Below are 25,572 nucleotides of genomic sequence, written 5' to 3' on the forward strand. Positions count from 1 at the left end.
AATATAATAATAAAAATAATAATAGTAACAGCATCAAACACACAGATGAGACAGGATACAAATACCTTGGAATAATACAAGGAGAGGATATATAATACCAAGAGATGACGGACGCAATCATGAAAGAATATATGCAGAGACTCAATGTCAGAAATATGATGAAAGCCATAAACACAGAGGTAGTAACAGTAAGTGTAATCAGATAAAGCCCAGAGTAGTGGAGTGGACAAAGGCTGAACTCTGCAGTATAGACCAGGAAACTAGGAAACAAATGACATTACACAAAGCACTACACCCAGAGGAAATACTGACATACTCAACAAAAGATCATATGAACTCCAGAGTTAAAACTTCAAAGGGTAACAAAATGTTATGTCTATGGTTGTATGTCATATATGAAAGGTGTCATGAAAGTAACACCTCCATCAAATATACATTTAATTTAAAAAGGGAATAGTGTTAAGCCATTCATGGTAAATGCACTCTTCTTTGCATGGCAGTTATGGATGGTGCAACATGATCGATCAACCATTGTGATATGCAACATCGCACAACTAATACAGAACTTACCTGAGGGTTACTTCTCCAAGTTTGTGCGAACATGCGTGAGCCAGTGACCTGCGAGCCATCAACCAAACAACCATGAGGAACCAATGAGCAAAGCATACAACAAAGAGCCACAATCGAAACTTTGATGCAAACAACACCATGGCAATCACTCTTGCTCCTGAAAAAGGCATAAATGTTAGTGATGGCTTTGAAAAATTTTTAACCTTTCTACCTGTAAATAATTACATCAAGTTTTAAACAAATAAAAATAACCCTGAGTTATTAAAAAAGTAAATATTGTGTTGTGTTATACTGTGACAATAGGCAAGAAATTATGATAAAACGCAGTAGGAAAATGATCTAGTCTCATAAAATGTGAAAAGAGCCTTTATTCTAAATATCCCCTTGACCTTGTCAAAAAACTGATGTACTCATAAGTTTATATACTGTAGAAGAAAACACATGGGAAATTTTCCATATTGGATTTTGCAAATAAACTATCCTCAAACATGAAATATTTACAAGTTAACACTTACCAGCATCAAATGTTTATGAATATAGTGGAATACAATATTTCTTGTTGGGACTTACCAAATTGGTCTTTAATGTCTTCCACCCCACTTACACATTCTCTGAGCATACTTCAAGATATCATAATGCTTGGAGGCCTCCACTATTTTTCAACGCTGGTATCACACTGATTCTAGGTTTGATCTGGGATTTTTGTTCATGTAGCATAAAAAATGTAATCTAATGTAAATTAAATAGAATCAATGGTAAAAAGACTTATGTATATGAATCATCTACAAAAGGAGTTTTGAAATGAAATGCTCACATATAAGCATTTATTTACAGATTTTATGGAGAAACAAAGGCGTATGAGAATAACGCTGAACTTATTTAAACTTAGTAAATTTCCTATAATCTGATATAAAGTTTATTAAATTTTTCATTAAAAGAATTTTGATATGTATTGCAGTTAGGTAATGAGCTGGAAAAATAATGCAATCAATACCTAATATGAGCTATCAGAGCCAAACCAAGCAAAGATAATTTATCAAAATTCCAACCTCCAAACTGCACTAATTCACTCTACTGTCCTGCTGACTTTTTCATAAAAGATGAAACTATTGAAGCTATATATGACCATAAGTTAAGCACCATCCTAACCTTTCATAAAGCATGTTTAATTTCCTATCCAGTGATTTCCAATAACATTTTGAAAAATGTTTTAGTAAAAAGTTTTTGTACAAAACCACTAACCATATAATACCTATATCTGTGGTCTTCAGAATCCTGTCATATAGACCTTGTCCAAATCAATAATGAGAACCCTGATTATGCAAGCTCAGATGCTTCTTTCTCATTTCTTGAGTGAATATTGTTGAGTCAACACTGTTAATCTTCCATAAATACTTCTGTTAGAAAAGTTACCAGTTTCACCAGTCTTTGCCTCCTGGACAAAAGGAGGTACACAGTCTCTCAGAGCGTGCACCATCTTGATCCACAGCAATTTTTCAACCATTAATCTCAATAACTTTACAGTAGTTTTACTTCATGTTGAAAGAATGAAGTATAGAATATGACAATCAGCATAAAGCACTCAATGTACAAGTCTTCTCAAATAGTTGATGAATGTGTTTTGGCAAGGAGTTCTCACTTATCATAAAAAGACAGCTTTACTTGCTTTAAAAAACTGTTTAACAAATGGAGATCTCAACTATCATAAAAAGACAGCTCTGGTTGCTTCAACAAACTATTCAACATCCCATTTGCTAACATAGACAGGTATTTAAGATTTGAGTTCAAAAGCCTTTGCAATATCGGACACCTTTTACAATGTTTTGCTAACTACACAGTGCCTATTGTCTGATTAACACAATACGTATAATGAAGTACATAAATTGGCATGGATAAGACTGGCAGACATGGGAGCTCTTTACCAATAAATGATGATTTCTCTTGTGTCCAGTGTAATTCTTCGTTTATCTTATTTCTATTATTCATAGGGCATCTATTGTGATACTTATTCTGATACAGTACTGTAAATAATTATCAGTTAGGTTTTAATTTTCAATTCTCATTCACAGGCAAGCCCTAAAAGATTCTAACAGCAGGACTTCATGGACTTATGAATATTTCATAATAATTCTTTACTTGCTTTTCAATCAAAATGTACATGAAAAAATAGTGTTCTCACTCATTAAAAAAAAAAATAGTATTTCACACAATCACTGTCCTTCACTTTTCATTTGTACACTATACTTAACCCTTTAACGCCGATTGGACATATTAAACGTCAATATAAATTGTCTGTTGAGTGTCGATTGGACATATGGTACGTCGATATAAAAAGTTTATTTAAAAATTTGCGGAAAAATAGTTATAGGCCTACCAGGCAAAAACTTTTGAATCACGCGCCTTGGGGGATGCTGGGAGCTCACGGATCAAGGCGTTGTTTTGTATCAGCGACACATCTCAGAAATTATTTGGTCACTTTGACATAATTTTTGCACCATTTTATATTAGTCGTTACATGGAGTATTATATATGAAAAAGTGTGCAATTTTATGTAGAATACAACCAAAAACAACTCATGGTTGTAGCTAAATAACGATAAGTGCCAAAATTTCAACCTTTGGTCAAAGTGCCAAAATTTCAACCTTCGGCCAACTTTGACACTACCGAAATGGTCGAAAAACGCAATTGTAAGCTAAAACTCTTATATTCTAGTAATATTCAATCATTTACCTTCATTTTGCAAGAAATTGGAAGTCTCTAGCACAATATTTCGATTTATGGTGAATTTATGAAAAAAAAAAAAAAAAAAAAGAAAAAAAAAAAAAAAAAAAAAAAATTTTCCTTACGTCCGAGTGGTAACTCTTCCGAAAAAAATCAAAATTTTTTTGTCCGATTGTCATAATGTTTGCACCATTTTAAATTAGCCATTACATAAAGTTTTATTTATGAAAATGTGCACAATTTCATGTAGAATACAACATTAAACAACCCATGGTTGTAGCTTTTATTAGTTTTGAAATATTTTCATATAAATCACGATAAGTGCCAAAATTTCAACCTTCGGTCAACTTTGACGCGACCGAAATGGTCGAAAAACGTAATTGTAAGCTAAAACTATTACATTCTAGTTATATTCAATCATTTACCTTTATTTTTCAACAAATTGGAAGTCTCTAGCACAATATTTCGATTTATGGTGAATTTATGAAATAAACTTTTTCCTTACGTCCGCGCAGTAACTCTTCCGAAAAAATCATAAATTTTTTAGTCCGATTGTCGTAACGTTTGCACCATTTTAAATCAGCCATTACATAAAGTTTTATATATGAAAATGTGTGCAATTTCATGTAGAATACAAAAAAAAACAACCTATGGTTGTAGCTTTTATCAGTTTTGAAATATTTTCATATAAATAACGATAAATAGAACAAATTCGTCCTTCGGTCAACTTTAACTCAACCGAAATGGTCAAAAACTGCAATTGTAAGCTACAACACTTACAGTCTAGTAATATTCAATTAATTGCCTTCATTTCGCAACAAACAGGAAGTCTCTAGCACAATATTTCGATTTATGGTGAATTTTTGAAAACAGCTTTTTTTTACGTCCGCGCGTTACGAATTCATGCATCATTTTGTGATAATATTTTCTCTGTGTTGCCTTGATCGTTTTACAATGTGTTATATACTAAAATGATCGCAATTTAGTGTACAATACAACAACAAAAATGAACTCGTTAGCTTTAACCATTTTGCTCACAGTGCAATTTGCAAACAATTAGAAATGAAATTTTTTTTCGTGCTGTCATATATCCCAATATTTATGTATGATAATGATATTTTTTTAATTTCTGATGGTTTCATACTAAACTTCAGGCAATGACAAAAAAAGGAGCCAAAAATGAACTCTTAATCTTGAAAACTAAGCGTGCTGTGATTTTTTGAAAAAAAAAAAATTTTCCGCTTCGGCGCTCACTCGCGAACGCCGCCGGCATATGGGAGACAATTTTTAAAATACCGCTTCGGCGTTTAAGGGTTAAAGGCAAATGCCAGCAAAGACCTATCTTTAGGTAAAGTTGAAAACTTTTGTCTACTGAAAGACAATTTCTAATGACAGAAACCCAACATAATCAGAGTTTGTCCCTGTTTGTAATAGCAAGGTGTGTAATTGCTAATAAGTCATTAACATAAATACAGTGAAATATCATTATCAAAAAGTTTTTGCAACAAAATAAATTCTTACCAATGCTGAATATATGCCAGAGAAGTAGGACAACAGACCCCTTCAAGTTGATGTTATTTTTGTCAAGACAAGTGAAGCGACTCCCTCGTGCATGAGACGTCACTCCCCAGGCTAAGCTCACGAGTGATGTAATACAACCAATACTAAGGACATACACTGTAAGTTAAAAATATAAATGAAAATGGGTAACTCTTCTCACTGCTGCATAGTGCTGTTTGGTTCATTGCAACACAACATTACATAGTAACAAACATAATACGTAAACCAAAACCCCCATAGGAATGCTGAAAATATACATCTACACAGTGACAATATTCTAAAATCATGTGGATGTGGAAAACTTTGGTTCCCATGAAAATATACATATAAAATTCCTCTTTACATATGTAGTATTAAGTTCCAATAGCAATCAAATTATGAAGTTTGATACTGTACTAAATTCTTGTAACTGGGAAAATAATAAACTTATCAACAACATATACAATCCAATGGCGTTACTTTGTCTATTAAAGATATTCTAGCATCACCAATATTTATGTTGTAAGGCATATGCAAAGTTTATAATTACAGCATAAAGTCACTTAAAACTACCTAGCTAACTAGCTAACTAGCTAATAGCATTACACACAAACATACACCACTATGATCTTTATGTTTCTGGTTCATGACTGGATTCAAGGTTTTACTGCTGTATTGCTCCAAAGATACAGCAAAAAATACTGATCAAAATACTCATCACTGCACAAGACAAAGATGCTGGCATATCGCAATACGTAAATTCACAGTTCTTATAAGAATTGCAATTTTTTAAGTTTCACTTGCGTAAATAGTATTCATGTTAAAGGGGAAAAATATGATATTGTAATGATACAATTAAGTTTGTTCATACTTACTTGGCAGATATATATATAGCTGTATTATTCCGAATCCGACAGAAATTTAAACACTTACGACACACGCAGTGGGAGTCAGGTGGTTAGTACCCATTCCTGCCGCTGGGAGGCGGGTATCAGGAACCATTCCCATTTTCTATTCATAATTTTAATTCCACTGTCTCCTGAGGGGAGGTGGGTGGGTACTTGATTATATATATCTGCCAGGTAAGTATGAACAAACTTAATTGTATCATTACAATATCATTTTGTTCATGAAACTTACCTGTCAGATATATATATAGCTGAATCCCACCTTTGGTGGTGGGAGTAGACAGAATAGAAGATTTTAGGAAACATATATATGCAGATAATTTGTATCTTGGTTCCTTACCTGTTAGCATAGCTGACTTCGTGGTTACTGCCGCGTAAGTCTGCTTGTGCTACTAGAGTTGCCAGCGAGGTAGAGACCTATAAAGCTGGTGCACTCCAGATGATCTGTCAACAGGGGCGAGACCACGACGTGACTAGACCATTGACCATACAATGAGGGCAACGAAGAAAACAAAACCACCTGGCGTAGCCTACCAAAGGTATCCCACTTAGACTAAGCTAATGGAAGGGAGATCCGCCGCAGGCGGTCACCCCACAACCATAACACAAGTTAAAAACTCCCCTAACCATTAAAGGATTGGATGAGTGCTACCTCCTGCCCCCAAAACAGTGTCTGCAGCGACGTATGGTCCGAGCGAATAGCAATTTTCGTATGTTGCTTTCACCTCCCGCAGGTAGTGTGAAGCAAACACCGAATTGCTTCGCCAATAAGTGGCGCCCAAAAATGTCTTTGATTGCCATATTCTTGTGAAAAGCCACCGAAGTAGCAATAGCCCTCAGCTCGTGGGCTTTCACTTTTAGAAGCTTCATATCACTTTCACTACACTTTTCATGAGCTTCCTTAACCGTACTTCTTAAGAAGAACGCCAGTGCGTTCTTCGACATCGGAAGATCTGGTTTCTTCACCGAGCACCACAAGTTCTCAGAAGAGCCTCTGCATGCTCTGGTTCTCTGCAAATATAATCTGAGAGCCCTGACAGGACACAGGATTCTCTCAGGTTCAGGTCCCACTAACTCCGACAACCCTTTGATCTCAAACGTCCTCGGCCAAGGGTTGGAAGGGTTCTCGTTCTTTGGTAAGAACGTAGGACTTAGGGTACAAACCGCACTATGATCTTTGAACCCAATATGTTTGCTTATGACCTGGATTTCGCTAACCCTCTTCGCCATCGCCAGAGCGGTTAGGAAAATGGTCTTCTTTGTCAGATTCCTTAGCGAAGCTGAATGGAGCGGTTCAAATTGACTCGTCATGAGGAACTTAAGTACAATGTCTAAATTCCACGATGGTACTTTCGGCTGGAGAACTTTCGCAGTCTCAAAGGATCTAATGAGATCATGAATGTCTCTGTCATTCACTAAGTCAAGTCCTCTATGCCTGAAGACTACAGAAAGCACGCTTCTGTAGCCTTTAACCGTAGGAACAGCTAGTTTCACTTCTTTCCTGAGGTGAAGAAGGAAATCTGCTATCTGGCTCACAGAGGTTGAGGTGGAGGAAATGCCCTTCTTTCTGCACCAACTTCTAAAGACAGCCCACTTCGATTGGTATACTGCGATTGAGGAGGGCCTCCTTGCGGTGGCAATCGCCGTCACAGGTCTTGAAAAACCCCTCGCTCTGGCCAACTTCCTGATAGTCTGAACGCAGTCAGACTCAGAGCGGGGAGGTTTTTGTGGTACCTCTCGAAGTGGGGCTGTCTGAGTAGATCTTTCCTTAGGGGCAGAGTCCTTGGAAAGTCTACCAGGAAGGACATCACCTCCGTGAACCAGTGGCCGCTGGCCAGAAGGGGGCGATGAGGGTCATCCTCGCTCCCTCTGATGCCGCGAACTTTCTCATTACTTCCCCGAGGATCTTGAATGGGGGAAATGCGTATATGTCTAGTCCCGACCAATTCCACAGTAGGGCATCGACTGCCACTGCTCCCGGGTCCAGAACTGGGGAGCAATAAAGCGGAAGTCTCTTCGTTCGGGAAGTTGCAAAAACGTCCACATGAGGACGTCCCCACAGCTTCCATAACGACTGGCATACCTCCTGAGGAAGGGTCCATTCCGTCGGCAGAAGCTGTCCTTGCCGACTGAGAAGGTCCGCGTCGCGACGTTCTCTACAACCATGACACGAATCTTGTCAGGATCGTGACGTCTTGCGACTTCGCCCATATCAGGACATCCTTCGCGATGGCGAACAGAGAAGGAGTGAGTTCCCCACTGTTTCCTGAGGTATGCCAGGGCTGTGGTTTTTGTCTGAGTTTATCTGAACCACTTTGTTGGAGACTTCCTCTTGAAAGAACCTTAGTGCAAGGTAAATCGCTGAAAGTTCTTTGAGATTTATGTGCCAGGACACCTGTTCCCCTTCCCCTCCAGGTGCCTGACACTTTCTCTCCCTGCCAGTGTTTCCTTCCCAACCCGTGGAAGACCGCGTCGGAGAAACAACACTAGGTCGGGGTTCGAAGCTTGAGCGAAAGTCCTTCCGCAAGCTTCTTTGGATCCGACCACCATTTTAGGGGCTCTTTCTTCTTCGTCAATAACAAGACTCTTCTAGATCTTGTTTGCGCGTCCATTGCTGGAGAGGAAGAACTGAAGTGGTCGGTCGAAGATGCAACCTTCCCAGAGAAACAAACTTCTCCAGTGAGGAAATGGTCGGCCCCAGCAGACTCATCCATTCCCTCACCGAGCATGTTTCTTTCCCTAGAAAAGCTGACACTTTGTCCAGGCATTGAAGTTGTCGCCCCTGGGACGGAAAAGCCCGAAAAGCCACTGAGTCCATCTGAATCCCCAGATAGACTAAGGATTGAGAAGGAGTCAGATGCGACTTTTCGAGGTTCACCAGAAGTCCCAGGGACCTCTGCTAACGACAAAGTCGTGTGAAGGTCCTCAGACATCGGTCTTGCGATGAGGCTCGAATAAGCCAGTCGTCTAGGTAGAGAGAGATCCTTATCTTCGCAAGATGGAGCCACCTCGCAACTTTCTTCATAAGAACGGTGAACACCATCGGCGCCGTGCTGAGACCGCCGAAGCAGAGTGCCCTGAAAACTGGAATACTTTCCCTTTCAGGACAAACCGCAGTATTTCCTTGATCGGGGATGGAGGTGGGGAACGTGAAAGTATGCGTCCTGAAGGTCTAATGAGACCATCCAATCCCCCGGTCTTAAGGCTGCTAGCACAGATTGAGGTGTCTCATCTTGAACTTCTGCTTGGTAACGAAGCGGTTTAGGCTGCTGACATCCAGAACGGGGCGCCACCCCCCTGACTGCTTCGGCACTAGAACAGACGGTTGTAAAAACGTGGAGAACTCAGGTCGAAGACCTGCTCCACCGCTTGCTTCTCGATCATTTGATCTAGTAGATCAGGAAGCACTTTCCGTTTTTCTCCCTGATACGAAGGAGACAAATCCTTTGGTGTCGAAGACAGCGGGGGTAACTTCAGGAAAGGAATTCTGTACCCCTTTTTGACGATGTCCAGAGACCAAGCGTCGGCACCTCTCTCTTCCCAGGCTTTCGCAAAATGTAGAAGTCTGCTCCTACCGGTGGCTGAAAGGAGGGCTTCCCTCTCACTTCTTGTTTCTTAGAAGGAGCAGGGGTCCTTGCCTCTGAAAGAGCCTCTTCCTCGAGGGGCTGGCTTCAAGGAAGAAGCAGATCGAAAGGGCTTCGATTTTTCTTCACCAGCAGAGGACCCAGAAGGCGAAGTAGCTGTAGGTTTCCTTGAAGACTGCGCCAGAAGGTCTTGGGTTGCTTTCTCCTGGTAGGAGGCTGGCCGGCTATGTCCTTTACCATAGACTGGGGGGAAGAGATGGTCTGATGAAAGGAGCGAAAAGTAGATCCGCTTTTTGCGCTGGCGACAGCCGATTTAGCGGTAAAATTGCAAAAGAGTGCTCTCTTCCTTAAGCAGTCCCGTGCTGAAATGAGCAGCCAACTCCTCAGAACCATCCCTGACGCCTTGTCCATGCAAGACAATACACTGGACAGCTCCCCCAGACTGATGGAATCAGAACTCCTGGACCTGGCATCCAAAACTCCTAAGCATCAGTCAAGAAAATTAAAGACCTCTGGTGTCCTGAAGAGGCCTTTTTTAGGTGAAAAATGATATTGTTAAGATACAATAAAGTTTTGTACATACTTACCTGGCAGATATACTTAGGCTATAGACTCGGTCGTCCCGACAGAATTTCAAACTCGCGGCACACGCGACAGGTAGGTCAGGTGATCCACCATTCCCGCCGCTGGGTGGCGGGGTCTGGAACTATTCCCGTTTTCTAAGCCATAATTTCTCTTACACCTTGTTCTCCTGAGGGGAGGCTGGGTGGGCCATTAATCGTATATATCTGCCAGGTAAGTATGTACAAAACTTTATTGTATCTTAACAATATCATTTTTTGTACAAGTAACTTACCCAGCAGATATATACTTAGCTGATTGGCACCCTTGGTGGCGGGCAAGAGACAGCTAAAAACAAAATAATACTTAACTAAATACATTCAAAAAACAGGGAAAAAACAACCTATGTTCTTGGATAACATAATCCATAGTTCCTACCTTATTGGGCTGAAGACTTCATGACTACTGTCGATGAGTCTGCTTGCCTCAAGAGTTTCAACGATGGAAAATGAACCCTATGGTTGAATAACTCTTTGGATCGTGTCAATGGGGGCTAGCCGCTTACGCGACAGAGCCTATACTGGATCGTACCAATGGGGGCTGACCCACTTACATGGTAGAGCCTTGACCTTTTGTCATATCAATGGAGACTCGCCCTCTTACATGACAGAGTTAAGGTTAAACAAATCACAAAGAGCACTGAAGCCAATCCCGATCACCTGACCATGTTAGTCTTGTTACACTCCTATGAATTGTAAGAGGGTTCCCTATTCCCTCTGACAATTAACCAATACAAAAACAACCACCAATAAACAGGTAATTTAAGCCTTAAAACTAAATAGGAAGGATTAGCCTCAGCCCCTTCTCCCAGCACTGAATTCGCCGAAACATACGCTCCCAGAGCAAAGCACTTTTCGTACGAAATTTTTAACATCTCTTAGGTAATTCGAGCGAACACCGAATTACATCTCCAAAATGTCGAATCTATAAGAGCCTGAAGCGACCATGTTTTGTGAAATGCCATCGACGTAGCTATGGCTCTCACTTCATGAGCTTCTCACTCTGAGAACCTTGAAATGCTCTTCTTCGCATTTAAGGTGAGCTTCCCTTATTACATCTTTTATGAAGAATGTAAGGGCGTTCTTAGAAATCGCTCTTTTCGGATCTCTTACAGAGCACCAAAGACTTTCTTCTGTACCTTTCAGCAATTCTTCTTCTCCAGGTATGAACTTGAGTGCCCTGACTGACACAAAGTCCTTTTCTAGTTCTCTCCCTGTTAATGAAGATATTCCTTTTATCTCAAAGCTTCTTGGCCAAGGCTTTGAGGGATTTTCATTTTTCGCTAGAAAAAATGGGTTGAAAGGAGCAAATCGCTGAATCTTTCTTAAACCCCACTTTACCTTCCAAAGCTTGCAACTCGCTCACTCTCTTGGCTGTTGCTAACGCAAAAGGAATAAAGACTTTCTTGTTAAGTCCCTAAACGAAGCTGCGTGAGACGGTACGAATTTTTCCGACATTAGGAAACTTGAGGACCACATCCAAGTTCCAGCTAGGCTTTCTTGATTACATGTTCTTTCGTGGTCTCAAAAGACTTTATAAGGTCATGAAGATCTTTATTGTTTGTCAGATCTATTCCTCTATGTCGAAAAAACTGAGGCCAGCATACTTCTGTAACCCTTCACTGTTGAAACTGCCAGGTTACAGTCTTTTCTCAAATATATGAGAAAATCTGCGATTTCAGTTAAGAGGTACTGGAGGAGGATATTTTCTTTTCCCTACACCATCTTCTAAACAACTCCCACTTCGACTGATATACTTTAGAAGTGGAGACTCTTCTGGCTCTTGCAATAGCTTCGCCACTTCTCGTGAAAAGCCCCTTGCTCTGACAAGTCCTTCGACAGTCTGAAGGCGGTCAGACTTAGAGCGGGGATGTTTTTTGTGAAACCTGTCGAAGTGGGGTTGTTTGAGAAGATCGTTCCTTAGTGGAAGCGATCTTGGAAAATCCACTAACCACTCCAGCACCTCTGTGAACCAATCGAGAGCCGGCCAAAAGGGAGCGATGATGGGTCATTCTTGTTCCTTCCGAGCAAGCGAACTTCCTCAACACTTCTCCTACTATCTTGAAAGGAGGGAAGGCGTACGCGTCCAAGCCCGTCCAATCTAGCAGAAAGCTGTCTACTGCTACTGCTTGAGGATCCGAGATCGGGGAGCAATAGGTTTCTAATCTGTGGTTCTTGTTGGTCGCGAACAGGTCTATATTGGGCCTTCCCACAGATGCCACAGTTGTTGGCAAATCTGAGGATTGAGAGTCCATTCCGTGGGTAGGACTTGATCTTTTCTGCTTAACAGATCTGCCCGGACATTTTTTCTCTCCCTGTACAAACCTTGTGAGGAGAGAGTCTTCCTTTCCTGTGCCCAAATCAGCAGATCCTTTGCTGATTCGTACAGGGAAAAGGAATGCGTCCCCCCTTGCTTCTTTATATAAGCGAGGGTGTTGTGTTGTCCGAGTGAATCTGAATCCCCAGACCTGAGACCTGTTCCTCGAAATGAACCAAAGCTAGATGAATGGCTTGTTAGCTCTTTCTTGTTGATGTGCCAGGACACTTGTTTCCTTCCAAAATCCCAAATGCCTGACACTTCTTGCGAACCTAGGGTCGCTCCCCACCCTGAATCTGAGGCGTCTGCAAACAACGCTAGGCGGCGGGTTCTGTAAGCGAGGGAGATTCCTTTGCTTAGTTTCTGTGGATCTAACCACCAACGGATATTCTCCTTGATCCGTTTCGAGATTGGAAAAGTCTCTCCCAGATTGTTGACTTCCAATCCCACTTCTCCTTCAGATAAAATTGAAGGGGTCGTAGGTGAAGTCTTCCTAAGGAAACGAAACTGTTCCATCGAGGAGACGGGGTCCCCAGCAAGCTCATCCATTCCCTCGCGGAAACAATGTTCTTTCCTAAGAAGACTGACACCTTTTGCTAGGCAGCGTTCTCTCCTTTCCTGCGAAGGATACGCTAGAAAATCCCGAGAATCCATCTTGAATCCCCAGATAGACAATACTTTGCTGGGGAGTCAGCATGGATTTCTCGTGATTTACTAAAAGTCCTAAGGACTTTGTCAACTTTAGAGTCACTAAAAGGTCCTCCAGACATTTTTTCTCCGATTGGGCTCTTATTAGCCAATCGTCCATTATAACGAGATCCTGATCCCTTCCAGATGTAGCCAATAAGCTACATTCTTCATGATGTCCGTAAAGACTTGAGGGGCAGTCGAAAGTCCGAAGCACATCGCTCGGAACTGGAACACTTTCCCTTGGAACATGAACCTCAGATATTTCCTTCCTGCCGGATGAATTGGCACATGGAAATACGCATCCTGAAGGTCCAGGGACACCATCCAGTCCCCTGGACGAAGAGCAGATAGAATAGAGGAAGACGTCTCCATTGAAAATTTCTTCTTCAAGACAAAGAAATTCAGGGCACTGACGTCTAGAACTGGTCTCCATCCCCCCGATGCTTTCGGTACCAGGAATAGCCGATTGTAGAATCCTGGAGACTGGAGATCTTGAACCAGTTCTACCGCTTCCTTGGAAATCATCTGTTCCACTGCTTGCAACATAGCAAGCTTTCGGACCGGATCCGAGTATCTGGCGGTTAACTCCCTTGGAGTTGTACGTCAAGGGAAGATTTTCCCTGAAGGGGATCAAGTATCCTTTTTTCAGGATAGAGAGGGACCCAGGACGTCCGCTCCCTTCTTGCGCCCAGACTTTGGCAAAGTGGAGTAGCCTGGCGCCTACTTTCGTCTGGAGGACTTGCTGTTCATCTAGACTTCCCGAAGGACCTTCTAGATGGTCTACTCTTTCTCTCTGGTCTTCGACCTCTAAGAGGGGCTCTAGAAGAGGAGGCCCCTCGAAAGGGCTGAACAAAAGAGGGTCTCTCTTTCTTCTCTATCGGCACTGCCGGGCCTAAACTTCTTGGCTGAGTGCGTGAGGAGATCTTGAGTTGCCTTCTCCGTAAGAGATTTCGAAACCTCTCTAACCGTCTCTTGTGGAAAAAGGTGCGGGGAATAAAGGAGCAAAAAGAAGAGATGTCCTTTGCAAGGGTGATACTGCTCTTGCTAAGAAAGAGCTAAAGACAGATCTCTTCTTCAAAAACTCCCGTTCCAAAAAGAGAGGCAAACTTCCACAGAACCGTCCATGACCGCTCTGTCCAGACAAGCCAGGACGCTCGAAAGTTCCTCCATGGAAACAAAGTCCGTGTCCCTGAGCTCTCTTCGCTAATTGCTCCGAACGCCCCAGTCCATAAAGTTGAAGACTTCTAGGGTTTTAAAGAGGCCCTTTAGAAGGTGGTCCAGCTCACACATGCCCCCAAGTCCGCCTTAGCAGACAGCAACGACTTCCTTCTAGCAGAGTCCACTAAGGAAGCAAAATCTGCATCCGCGGAAGAAGGCAGGCCTAACCCCATCGGCTCTTTGGTCTCGTACCACCTTCCTGGTTTGCCTGTTAACTTGGAAGGAGGGCAGGAAAAAAAAAAACTGTCTTGCCCGCTTCCCTTCTGGAAGTCAAACCACTCTGAAAAAGTTTTCAATGCCTTTTTCATACAAAGAGCGGGGCGCATACTTAACGAAGGAAGACGATTTGAGAGCTTTAGTGCTGGACATCAACGATCCTGGTGAAGGAGGTCCGCAGGATGAAGGGAGTCTCCGAACTCCTTTAGCAGCAAAAGAGAAAGTCTCTTGTAGTCCGAACTGCTACATCTACAGGCTCTTCGTCTTCCGATACCTGGTCCAACTGATCTACAGAAGGAGGTCGTTTTGGAGTGATCTGGCTCTTCCGGGAGAAGAACTCCTTTCCCGAGAAGGGGGAGCGCGGAACATTAGCACTCCTATACGAAGAGTGAGGCTCCTGTCTGTCGGCAACACTCTTGTGCCTACTAGATCTTGTTGTCTAGGTTCGTCGGGTTCGTGGCGCTTGCTAGGCTCCTGGCGTCCTGATTCAGGGCGCTTGAAAAGATCCCCGCGTCTGATTCCTGACGCTTAACAGGCTCTTGGCGCCCTAACACTTGACGCCTAACGTACTCCTGGCGTCCTGTTTTTCTGGCGTCCTAACTCCTGGCGCCTGACTCCTGACGCCCTGACTCCTGGCGCCCCTGACTCCTGGCGCCCTGACTCCTGGCGCCCTTGACTCATGGCGTCCTGGCTCAAAGCGTCCTGATTCCTGCCTTCTAGCAGAATCCTGACGTCCTGAATCCAGCGTTCTAAGAGGCTTCTTGACGTCCTTTCTTGCGTCTTGCTGCCTCTTGCGTCTGTCTGGCTCCTGGTCCTGAAGACCCAAGGGATCCTGATACCTACAAAATCGGTTTTCCGGTTCCTTGTAGCTAAACCGATCGAGACTTTCTGCTCGATGCGCTGTGTCTAAGATGGGCGCTTCGGGGAAGCCAGCCTATAGGGCGAAAGGGCTCTTCTCTCAGGAGAACAACTCCTATCCGACGAGTCCCTTGACGAAGGCGATAAACGCCCTGGAGAACGTGAGAGTTCTCTCCTATACGAAGAAGGACGCTTAGAGGAACTCTTAACATGGGAGCGAGACATCCTTCCTCCTTGTAGAGTCCTTAGCAAAAGAGCCTACGAGCGACGCTAACTGCTCTTGCAGATTAACCAAAAACTTCTTGGTCGGATCCTGAAGAGGCAGGCTCCTCTTGTCTATGTCCTCTTAGGTCCCGAAGGCCAATCCTCGGGAAAACGCTCTGGGCTGGAGTCAGCAGCGTCTCCTTTAGGAGCCTTCCAGGCTCTCTTCAAACGGGCGCGAACGGGAGGCCGAACTCCATCCTCGTTTATGGAGAGAAGAGTCTGAGGCCGAAAAACACTCCTTAAGGACGCCTTTTCTGCGGCAATCCGAGGCAGCCTGGGACTTAACAACAGGATCTGCCGAAGGGACGCCTGACCGTTGGGGATGTTCTGCATCCTCCCTGCGGCTTTCGACATTCCTCCTCCCCTGGTCCTGGGAGTTTGGAAGAGGTCTAGGCCTAGGAGCAATGAGGAACCGGTCAGACGCCCCCTCCACTGCACTGGGGACACTGCACAAGTCACTATCACCACTCTTACCTTGGTTTAGAGCTCGTATGCTGAGCTTGAAGTTTCTTAATTGAAGCTTTTACATTTTCCCTCTCTGATGAAGAATCTTTGGATTCAGAACAGGGAGAAGCAGCTGAGGCTAAGGGAAAATTGTTAGATGGAGAGTTAATTTCTTGTTCTAAGGAGCAAGATCTACTAGATGACCTAGCTGAAGCCTTCCTCACTCTATCTCTCTCAAGCTTCCTAACATATGATGATAATTCCTTCCATTCAAGCTCCGTAAGGTTCTCATTCACCACAGGTGTTAATAGCATTCATTCTCCCTGCATTTAGCGCAAAATACTATGCGGATCTAATGCCGATTTAGGCAGCCTAACCTTACAGTCTTCCCTACTGCAAACTCTAAACATAGGTGAAGCCTCCTTAGCGTCAGACATCGTGAAAGAGTAGTCAAAACCAAAGTCGAAAACAGTCCACAATAAGCGTATGCCAAGCCAGAGAAAAAAACAGAATACGTCACCAAAAAACCAATCCAAATTCTCGGCAAACGAGTTGAAATCCAAGATGGAGGAACGAACAATAGGTGTTGTCCGTTCAACCGACAGAGAAATTATGGCTTAGAAAACGGGAATAGTTCCAGACCCCGCCACCCAGCGGCGGGAATGGTGGATCACCTGACCTACCTGTCGCGTGTGCCGCGAGTTTGAAATTCTGTCGGGACGACCGAGTCTATAGCTAAGTATATATCTGCTGGGTAAGTTACTTGTACAAAATCTAGCTCACTATGCGTCCAAGAGACTTTCGAAGAAGACAGAAAAGATCTTCTGGCGGCATCCACAATACTTCCAAAGTCTCCTTGAGCCGAGGCTGGAAGCTTAACTCTGATGTTTTCTCCCATCTCGTACCACATACCAGCTTTGCCACAAAGTCTTGAAGGCGGTAAAGCGAAAAGAAGTCTTGCCTGAAGCTTTCCTCTTTTCCATCCAATCGTGGACCTTGCGAAAACTTGCTTCGTAGAAAGCGACTTCTTCATTTTCACAAAGCCCGAGATCTTAGCAGCTTTGGATGACGAAAACTGAGAGGGAGGAGTACGCGGAGCTTCAGGCTGCTTGTAGCAGACGAGTTAAGACCTTGTAGTCCGTCGAGACTGGAGCCAACTGCTGTTCTTCGTCCACTTCGACGAAAGCGTCACTAATTTCCTCTTCAGACACTGGAGAAGTCGGAGGAAGTAAGGAAGAGTCACGAGCTTTCTCAAAAGAGAAAGAGCGGCAAACAGGAAGAGTTCCCCGCTTCCACTTGCGCTTGCGGTGGTGAAAAACTGACGTCCGTAGGCCCGCGCTTGGCGTCCGACTGAAGCGCGCTCGACAGCTACAGGTGCACACCTGGCGTCCACTGGCGCGCGCTGAGTGTCCACTAGAACGCGCTGAGCGTCCACTGGCGCGCGCTTAACTTGCACCGAAGCACGCTCGGCGTCCACTGAAGCGCGCTTAACTTGCACCGAAGCACGCTCGGCGTCCACTGAAGCGCGCTCGGCGTCTAAAGAAACGCGCTTCCTATCTACAGGTTTCGTAGTAGCGGATACAACTGCTTCTCGAGAGCGAGAAACGAATTTCTCACCTCCTCTAGAGAGCCGCTGGGGAGCAGAACGAACTCTAGAGGGAGAGTCAAACGGAGAGAGAGACGAGCGAGGAGAGAGAGAGGGAGAACACTTAGACCTCTTCACAGGAAGATTGTCGTCCTTCCTACGGCGACGTGGGAAAGTCTCTCTAGAAGAAATTACCTCTTGAAGTTGCTGCTGCAGCGACTGGAGAATCTTGCTTGTAGGTGAAGCCTCCTTTTCTGGGGAGGGGCTGATCCTGTGAGCAGGAGAGTGGCGAGGGGACGCCTTCTTCCTACTCCCAGGAACCGCCACTTCACGCACCTTAGAGCGACTGCGGCGCTCGAAAAAATCATCTAGGAAAGACTCCGCCTCCGAAGAATCCTTACGCTTCTTCTGCGGAGGAAAAGCAGCAAACGCACTATCAGGCAAAGAGCAAAGTTTCGGAGAACAACTTGGACGTGAAGCGTCCCGAACACGAGCCGTCCTTTTCAGCGGACGTGATGCGGCATGAGAGCTCCACCCCTTGCGCGGGGAGGAAGTTTCCGAAGAGGAAAAGCACTCCTTGAGAAGACGTGCACGCGCACGCTCCTTGGCAGTCTGGGTAGGTTCGTCAGAAGCTGCCGAAGGCACATCAGATCGGTGGGGGTTCCTCATAACCCTCCTTCGACTTTCGACATGCTCTCTCCCCGTAACCTGGGAGTCAAGCAGAGGTCTAGGTCTAGAGGCGGAATGAGGCCGATCTGACGCACCCTCCACTACACAAGGGGCACTTTCACTGCACTTCTCTTCACTTTTGCTCTCCAGAGCTAACACTTTCGATTCTAAGTTACGAATCGATTCAAGAATTAAAGATAAAGTATTACCTTCTACAGACACTGCTTCAGGGCCCGGAGGCAACACTACAGGGGTAGGAGCATAAACTACAGAAGGAGGGTTAGCAGGAGAATCATTAAAATCTTGCCTACCCGAAACACTCCTGGAGGAAGACCTCCTTAACCTATCTCGCTCAAGTTTCTCAAGATAGGTTTCGTACGCCTTCCACTCAGAATCTGTTAATCTTTCACACTCCTTACAACGACTTTCAAACGTACATTCATTCCCCCTGCAAACCTTACAAACAGTATGTGGGTCTACTGAAGCTTTCAGTAGCCTACCTCTACATTCAGACATAGAACAAAATCTAGCGCTAGCTGAACTAGACCCTGACATCTTGATCAAAGAAAAATCAATACCAAAATCAAATCAATCCAAAGTCAACGTGTGCCAAGCCACCGATCCAATTCAGATAGCAAAGAAAAAACCAAAAGGGATACTCAAGTAGACAGTAAGTTTCCAAAATCTGGACGGAGGTGCTGCAAACGTTGTTTACAGCACCGGCGACAGAAAAATTATGAATAGAAAATGGGAATGGTTCCTGATACCCGCCTCCCAGCGGCGGGAATGGGTACTAACCACCTGACTCCCACTGCGTGTGTCGTAAGTGTTTAAATTTCTGTCGGATTCGGAAAAATACAGACATATATATATCTGACAGGTAAGTTTCATGAACAAATCATGTATTTACACTACAATTTCTAGTTTCTCCCCATTACCAACATTATGTGCATCATATGCAGTTTTTTCCATTGTTTACATCTTTCTCGATTGTCAGCAATGTATCCGCAGTTTGTAATTATGTGGGTGTATTTTTAGTTTTACCTATGATCACTGATTTGTGTTTACAGTAAATTCTATTAGTAAATCACAATGATATGCAAGTGTAACTTCTGCATTTATGGCCAACTTAACTTTTTCAGTTTTCCTCATGTTTCCAGCCTACATAAGTCAACTGCAGTATTATGTAAATGGCTACCACGCTCAAATATATTCAACTTAACTACTGATAAAAATTCTATGATTAATCAAAATATATAGAACTTGAGACTCACCTGTACTCTTTTGTGTTCATCTCCCACTCAAAAGTCTTCATGCTCAAATGTGATACAATTCTGAATATTTTTAAAATAAAAATAACATTATTTAAAATTTCTACCATTACAGCTTTCCTTGCCAACTAAAGTCATTTGGATTACTCGCTATCATCATCATTTCCAGGGTCCATTAAATTTTTGTAACGACACTGTCAAATCCATCTTAAGGACAGTTAATTGTTTCATTATGGTACATAGTATTTCACTATCTGCAGCCAACAAATTATTGTTGTAGTTAGAAACTTTACTAGTATGTAATACCATCTGCTGAGAGAAATTAGCACTTCACATTCTCGAAAGATCTCTAAGAAAAAAATTATTTAACCACAATAACAGGTTTAACTGATGTAGTTATGTTAGTAAAAGTATCAGATCAAGTAAACTCAGTGATATAAAGTTACAAGACATTTTTCACAAGCATAATGATTACCTGAATCATCATGAGTAAAGCTAGCATAACGTAATCTTGTAAGACATAATAGTATACGTATTCTGAAGCACTTAAAGCAGAATTCCAACATTAAATTACATGAAACTCATACCCACTCAAAAGAGACCACCACCTTAATATTAAAGTGTCAAACGCAAACTAACTTACTCCATTTAGATCCGTATTCAGATTTCCTCACAAGTGACAGAATATACAGTTGTAAAACAAGCTGAGGGGCAGCCTCCATGAAGCATTCAAAGAGACGTAAAAGGACGCAGTCTCCATCTTCATACAGCATCCAAGTATAGTACTGCCTCTGGCGCTTTTTGTCACCTTCTTTCCAATATCTACGGCTCCTGAGCCCATAATACAATGAATCAACATACCTGTAAAGCAGAGTTACAGCAATTGTTCACTAAATCCCTTTGCCTAATTTCAAAGCAAAAACTGAATACAGAACCTTTCTTGACAACTGACTGAATCAAACCAATAACAAGGATCACCACTAGCAGAAACCAACACTTAATTCATCATCCGCAAACATAGTTTTATTAAATTTCTCTTTAAAAATATAAGGTTAGAAATGCAGAATAATGATGCTTTTAAATTACCCATGAACATCTGCACTTATAAATAAAAAAAAATCAATGACCATGGCAGTTCTGATGTAAGACAACAACTAATAAATTAATTAAAATCAAATTAACCTGGAACTTACATTAAGAAGAAAAAATAACTAGGATAGTGGTTCAAATGAAAAATACTTTTAAATTTTTTTAAGCAAACAAAATATATAGAGCTTAAAAACATATCTATAATCAGTAGGTTGTGAGCAATAGTGTAGAGTATTCCGACTTGAAAATAACATTATCTAGAGTTCATGTGATCAAGATAAGATTTCATTACACAGTACTTTGTATGAAAGTATCTTATGAATCTTCATCATTACACCGTTTCTTGTTACATGATGAAATTTAGCCTACTCACTATCATGAAATAATCATATTCATTATCCCTCAACATGCTGACTGGTAGTTAAATGTATTTCATAGAGTAGCTATATCATTCTACAGCCAACAGATATGTTTTGATTAATATCATGGATCAACAGAAAAATGCAAGTTGATTGTCATTTATTCATCCTAGTAGTCAGTGTGTTGTACTTTCAAACATCACCATGAAGGTACTGCTTATAGCATGCCTTGTGAGGGACCCTCTGTACAGTACTAAAGGTTCTGTGCTGATTCCCTTTGGCTCTTTACCTGCAGTGCTTCCTGTCTTTTCCTTTCCATTTGTTCTTTTGGTCTCTTCCCACATAACTGTCCATCTTCATTCTTTTCATCTTCCTCTGATTTCCCATACTTACTTACAGTAAAAAAAGATCTTTCAGGAAATTCATAAGTCTAAACATATGACTTACTGTGGTCTCATTTATACTTTATAATAGTAACTTTAAAACAATAAAATTATAAAGTATTTTTTTGCAAAAGGTAAGCTCCCATAGTCAATAATAAAGACAACATATTCTCGACACAAATTCCACATTGTATGTTGCATTTATCTGTTCCCATTTGAAGAACTGCTCTCATATCTGGGTGCTCCTATTGTATCTCTCTTCATCTCTAAATTCTCTCTTTCTCTGCCACATGGTAGTTATCTCTCTGTCTTTTCTATGGGCACTAAATTATTTCAGTCACTGGTCGAATGTTTTCGGGCTATCTTGTGACACCTATCTAGCCACATATTCCTGCATTTATTCAAAGGAAAACCTGTAATCCTTAGATCTCATGTTTCAAAAACTGTTTCTAATCTTCTGATAATAGGATTTGGAATTCTATTCTTGCTTGTATCTTCTAGACTCTCATAATATTTCTTCCTTTAAATAGCAAGTCTACCACATACTTTGTGACTAAGACCAACCTTATGTTTATTTCTACCCATTCCTCATTACCTTCAGACCTATGCTACACAAAGGCATTAACAATGCATATGAGTCTTTAAAGAAAAAAAAAAAAGTATTTCTCAATGGGTTCTTCCGAAAAATATGTAGACAAATTTTTCCATTAATGTGATTAATCACCTGAGAATGGGCCCTTGTTGAAGCAGCAGCATAAATACTCGAATAACCCAACGTGTTGCGGAAGCCTTAGGAACTTCAGGGTTGTTATGGTCTTTTATGTACCTGAAAAACAATAAAAGTAGATATCAGCATACCAGGACAACAATGTGACAAATCATATCACTACAAACCCGCATAACAGATTTTGTTATTTAAAAGACAATGCTGGCCATCAGACAAACTAGTATATACCTCTAAACTGACCTGGATGAAACTACCAAGAATAGGTGTTACTAGGTTGGCATGAGTTGAGCTACAATGAGATTACAATCTACTTAGAACATCTATTGGGGAAATGATCCACCGTGTAGATAAAAGGCATCAATACCCCAAATACGTAACAGTTCTGAGAACTAAATATAAAAAAGGGGTACATCACTACCGCCTCATATTTGCAGTCCAATTCAGCAAGAAAAACTGAAAGGTGATACAGTACTGTGAAGGTAAGCCATACAAGGGAAGCCCAGAGTACACTGAGTTCTTGTTAAGCTTTGATCAGCTTCTGATATCGTACATATGCGGACAGAAACTTGCTTATAATAACAATACCAGTGGCAATGTGGACCACAAGGTTCCAGTGACATCAGTGATTCACAGTCACATAATGGCAAGTGTGCTTCATGATGGCTGACTACCTTGGTGGCAGTCAAGATTCAAAAGTGGAGCACGGGCTGTAATATATATGCCATATGTTAAAAAATCTAAACTGACCATTTTCTTTAAACTGAGTCACCACCTAAATTGGATTCGACTGTCAAATCAATTATTAAACGATTTGCTAGTAACATAATTAATGTTGTTTACCTCTAACTTTGCTGGCTAAAAGAAATGTTGAATCTTTACCCTATGAGTTTCTCAGTCCTCCTTTAGGTCTTTGTGCTTGTCCTCCTTCCGTATCATACATCCAAACCATCTCACTCTTTGAGAGCCTCGTCTATTTTTCAGCAAGGCCTTAGAATTTTTTTACTGTCTACTACAGGGAGACTTATTTACTTGTAATCTAACAATCTTTTTTCACTCATCCCCAAAGTTGTTCTCTTTTGCTTACTGCTTTCCCTTGCTCATTGGCTGCTTCACAGTCCACTGTGTGTTGCCAAGTAAACTGAAATATTCGACCTCTTCTAAGTGTATACCCTTCCATTATGGTGCTGTTATCTCTTTTCCCTTCTTACACATTTCACGCATCAAAAATCCTTTCCCCATCTATATACTTTGCCAACCTGGGAACCTGTTGCAATAACACCTGTTACATTTCATTCATGGAACTGAATCCATCAAAGTACCTATTCTGCAGATTTTTACATTCTTCTAACTGTACTTTCTCCTTGGTGTGGGCTCGTAACCTGCATCATAAAAAAATACCCTACGACAGAAACTGATACAGTTGGGGTTGCGAACATTGGGAGATGTGAGCTTCACCATGGTCCTGAGGATACTAATGAGGCCCGAGCCAGGGTGGCCATGGACCTTGGTCCCTTACTTCGAACTGGCTCATATGATGCTTTCCTCCCAAACCCCCAAGACATTGGTGGGAGGAGGTTGGTGGAAGATGGTCACAGAGGTGCCTCACCAGAAGGGAGTCAGCCACCCTTCAACACAAAAGAAAGTTGTCGAGTTGGATGTCTAAATGCGAGAACAATGTATATGACAGGAAGATCAAGTTTAGTGGCACAGGAAATCAAGAGATACAACTTGGAAATTGCTGGATTGAGTGAAACTAGGTGGCTTGGGTGTGGAAAAGTAAGAATAGAGGATGTGTTGTTCATCTATTCTGGTAAAGACCAGGGAGAACATGAGAGAGGTGTAGAAATTGCTTTGAGTAAGAAAGCTGAAAAAATGTTGGAGCATTATGAATGTATTGATGAGAGAATAGTCACTTGCAGGTTGCGAGGTAAATATACAAACATCACTGTTATACAGGTGTATGCCCCTACTGAAGAGAGTGGAGAAGAAGAGAAGGATGAATTTTATGAAAAGCTAACTGGAGTTATACAGAGGGTTAGAAGACATGATATGTTGTTACTGATGAGGGGATTTTAACGCTAAAGTAGGAGAGAGTATGATGGCTTTCAGGGAACAATTGGAAAATTTGGAATTGGAGCTAGAATGATAATGGGAGAAGACTCCTAGAGCTATGTGGTGCATATGGGTTATCTATAACAAACACATATTTCAACCATAAATTAGAGCACAAAACTACATGGGTGTCGCCAAATGGACTGGTACAAAATTTGATAGATTATGTTATTGTAAATCAGAAATGGAAGAAGTCTATATTTAGACACCAGAACTTTTAGGGGCTGCCGTGTTCCTTCTGACCACAAACTCGTAATATCCAAGGTTAGAATAAAGTTACAGGCCAATCAAGAAAAAAGGAGAACTATAAAGTTTGATGTGGATAAGTTGAGAAATGAAAGAGTTAAACAACAGTATGAGGTGAAGGTAGGAGGCAAATTTGCGGCATTAATTGGTATGGAAAATATGGATATGGATTCAGAGGAATCCTGGGCAATATTAAGTTCAGATACTAAGGACGTAGCAACAGAGGTGTTAGGTTATAAGAGAAGTAACAGCAAACCTTGGTTTAGTGATGAAGCAAAAGTTTTAAGTGAAGAGCAACAAAGGTTGAGAGTTCAAATGGACGATGAACAAGACCTAGAGGAAACAACAACTAAAAAGACGAAGAAATAGAAAGCTGAGAGAACTAAGTGATAGGATGAAGCATGACCAAAACATGTTTTGGAAAGAAAGAGCTACCGAAGTCGAAGAAGCTATGGAAATTGGCGAGAGCAGGGCTATGTTTGCAGCTGTGAGATTCTTGAGGAACGCAAGCCAGAAAAAGTTTGGAGGGAGTGATGGCATGTTGGGTGAAGATGGGAACTTGGTCACAGACGAAATGGAGAAAAGGAATCTGTTTGCAAGGTATTTTGAAAGACTCCTAAATGTTGATACTACGGTAGGGATGAGTGCATTGCAGATTTAAACGAGGCCCTGGAGGTACAAGAAGAAGACATTAGTTGCAGAAGAGGTGAAAGAGGCCTTAAAATCTGTAAAAAATGGAAAAACTGCTGGCGTGTGCGGGATAACTGCAGAGATGCTAAAAGCAGGAGGACGAAGGATGATAGAGGCATTAAGAGTTGTTTTTAGCATAGTTTGGAGAACAGAGGTGGTACCAAGTGATTGGAAAAAGGCAATTATGATACCAATATATAAAAATAAGGGAAGCAAAAGGGAGTGTGGTAACTATCGGGGCATAAGTTTACTGTCAGTCCCAGGGAAGATATTCATGAGAGTAATACTTAACAGAATAAGACCTATAGTAGAAGAGAAACTTAGAGAACAGCAGTGTGGTTTTAGAAGTGGAAGGTCAACAGTGGATCAAATTTTCACCTTAAGACAGATAATTGAGAAGAGATGGGAGTATGCAAAGCCAATATTCTGTGCTTTTATAGACTTGGAGAAAGCGTATGATTCAGTATGGAGAGATGGAATGTGGAGAGTGGC

General features: G+C 42.0%; 1 protein-coding gene and 1 long non-coding RNA gene across 2 annotated transcripts in view; one reads left to right on the forward strand and one right to left on the reverse strand.

The window, feature by feature from the left end:
* LOC135226428 (uncharacterized) overlaps positions 1–25,572 on the forward strand; it is a 136,162-nt gene that overhangs the window by 66,077 nt on the left and 44,513 nt on the right. The window lies entirely within an intron of this gene.
* Positions 1–25,572, reverse strand: part of LOC135226427 (XK-related protein 4-like) — a 68,448-nt gene that overhangs the window by 5,426 nt on the left and 37,450 nt on the right. Inside the window, exons 3-6 of the mRNA XM_064265979.1 lie at positions 22,030–22,131; positions 20,118–20,335; positions 4,813–4,968; positions 571–727 (exon numbers count right to left, since the gene is read on the reverse strand). Of these exons, the coding sequence (XP_064122049.1) occupies positions 571–727; positions 4,813–4,968; positions 20,118–20,335; positions 22,030–22,131 (633 nt within the window). The remainder of the gene's footprint in view (positions 1–570; positions 728–4,812; positions 4,969–20,117; positions 20,336–22,029; positions 22,132–25,572) is intronic.

The sequence above is a fragment of the Macrobrachium nipponense genome, chromosome 14 (genome assembly GCF_015104395.2).
Source record: "Macrobrachium nipponense isolate FS-2020 chromosome 14, ASM1510439v2, whole genome shotgun sequence".
Lineage (NCBI taxonomy): Eukaryota > Metazoa > Arthropoda > Malacostraca > Decapoda > Palaemonidae > Macrobrachium > Macrobrachium nipponense.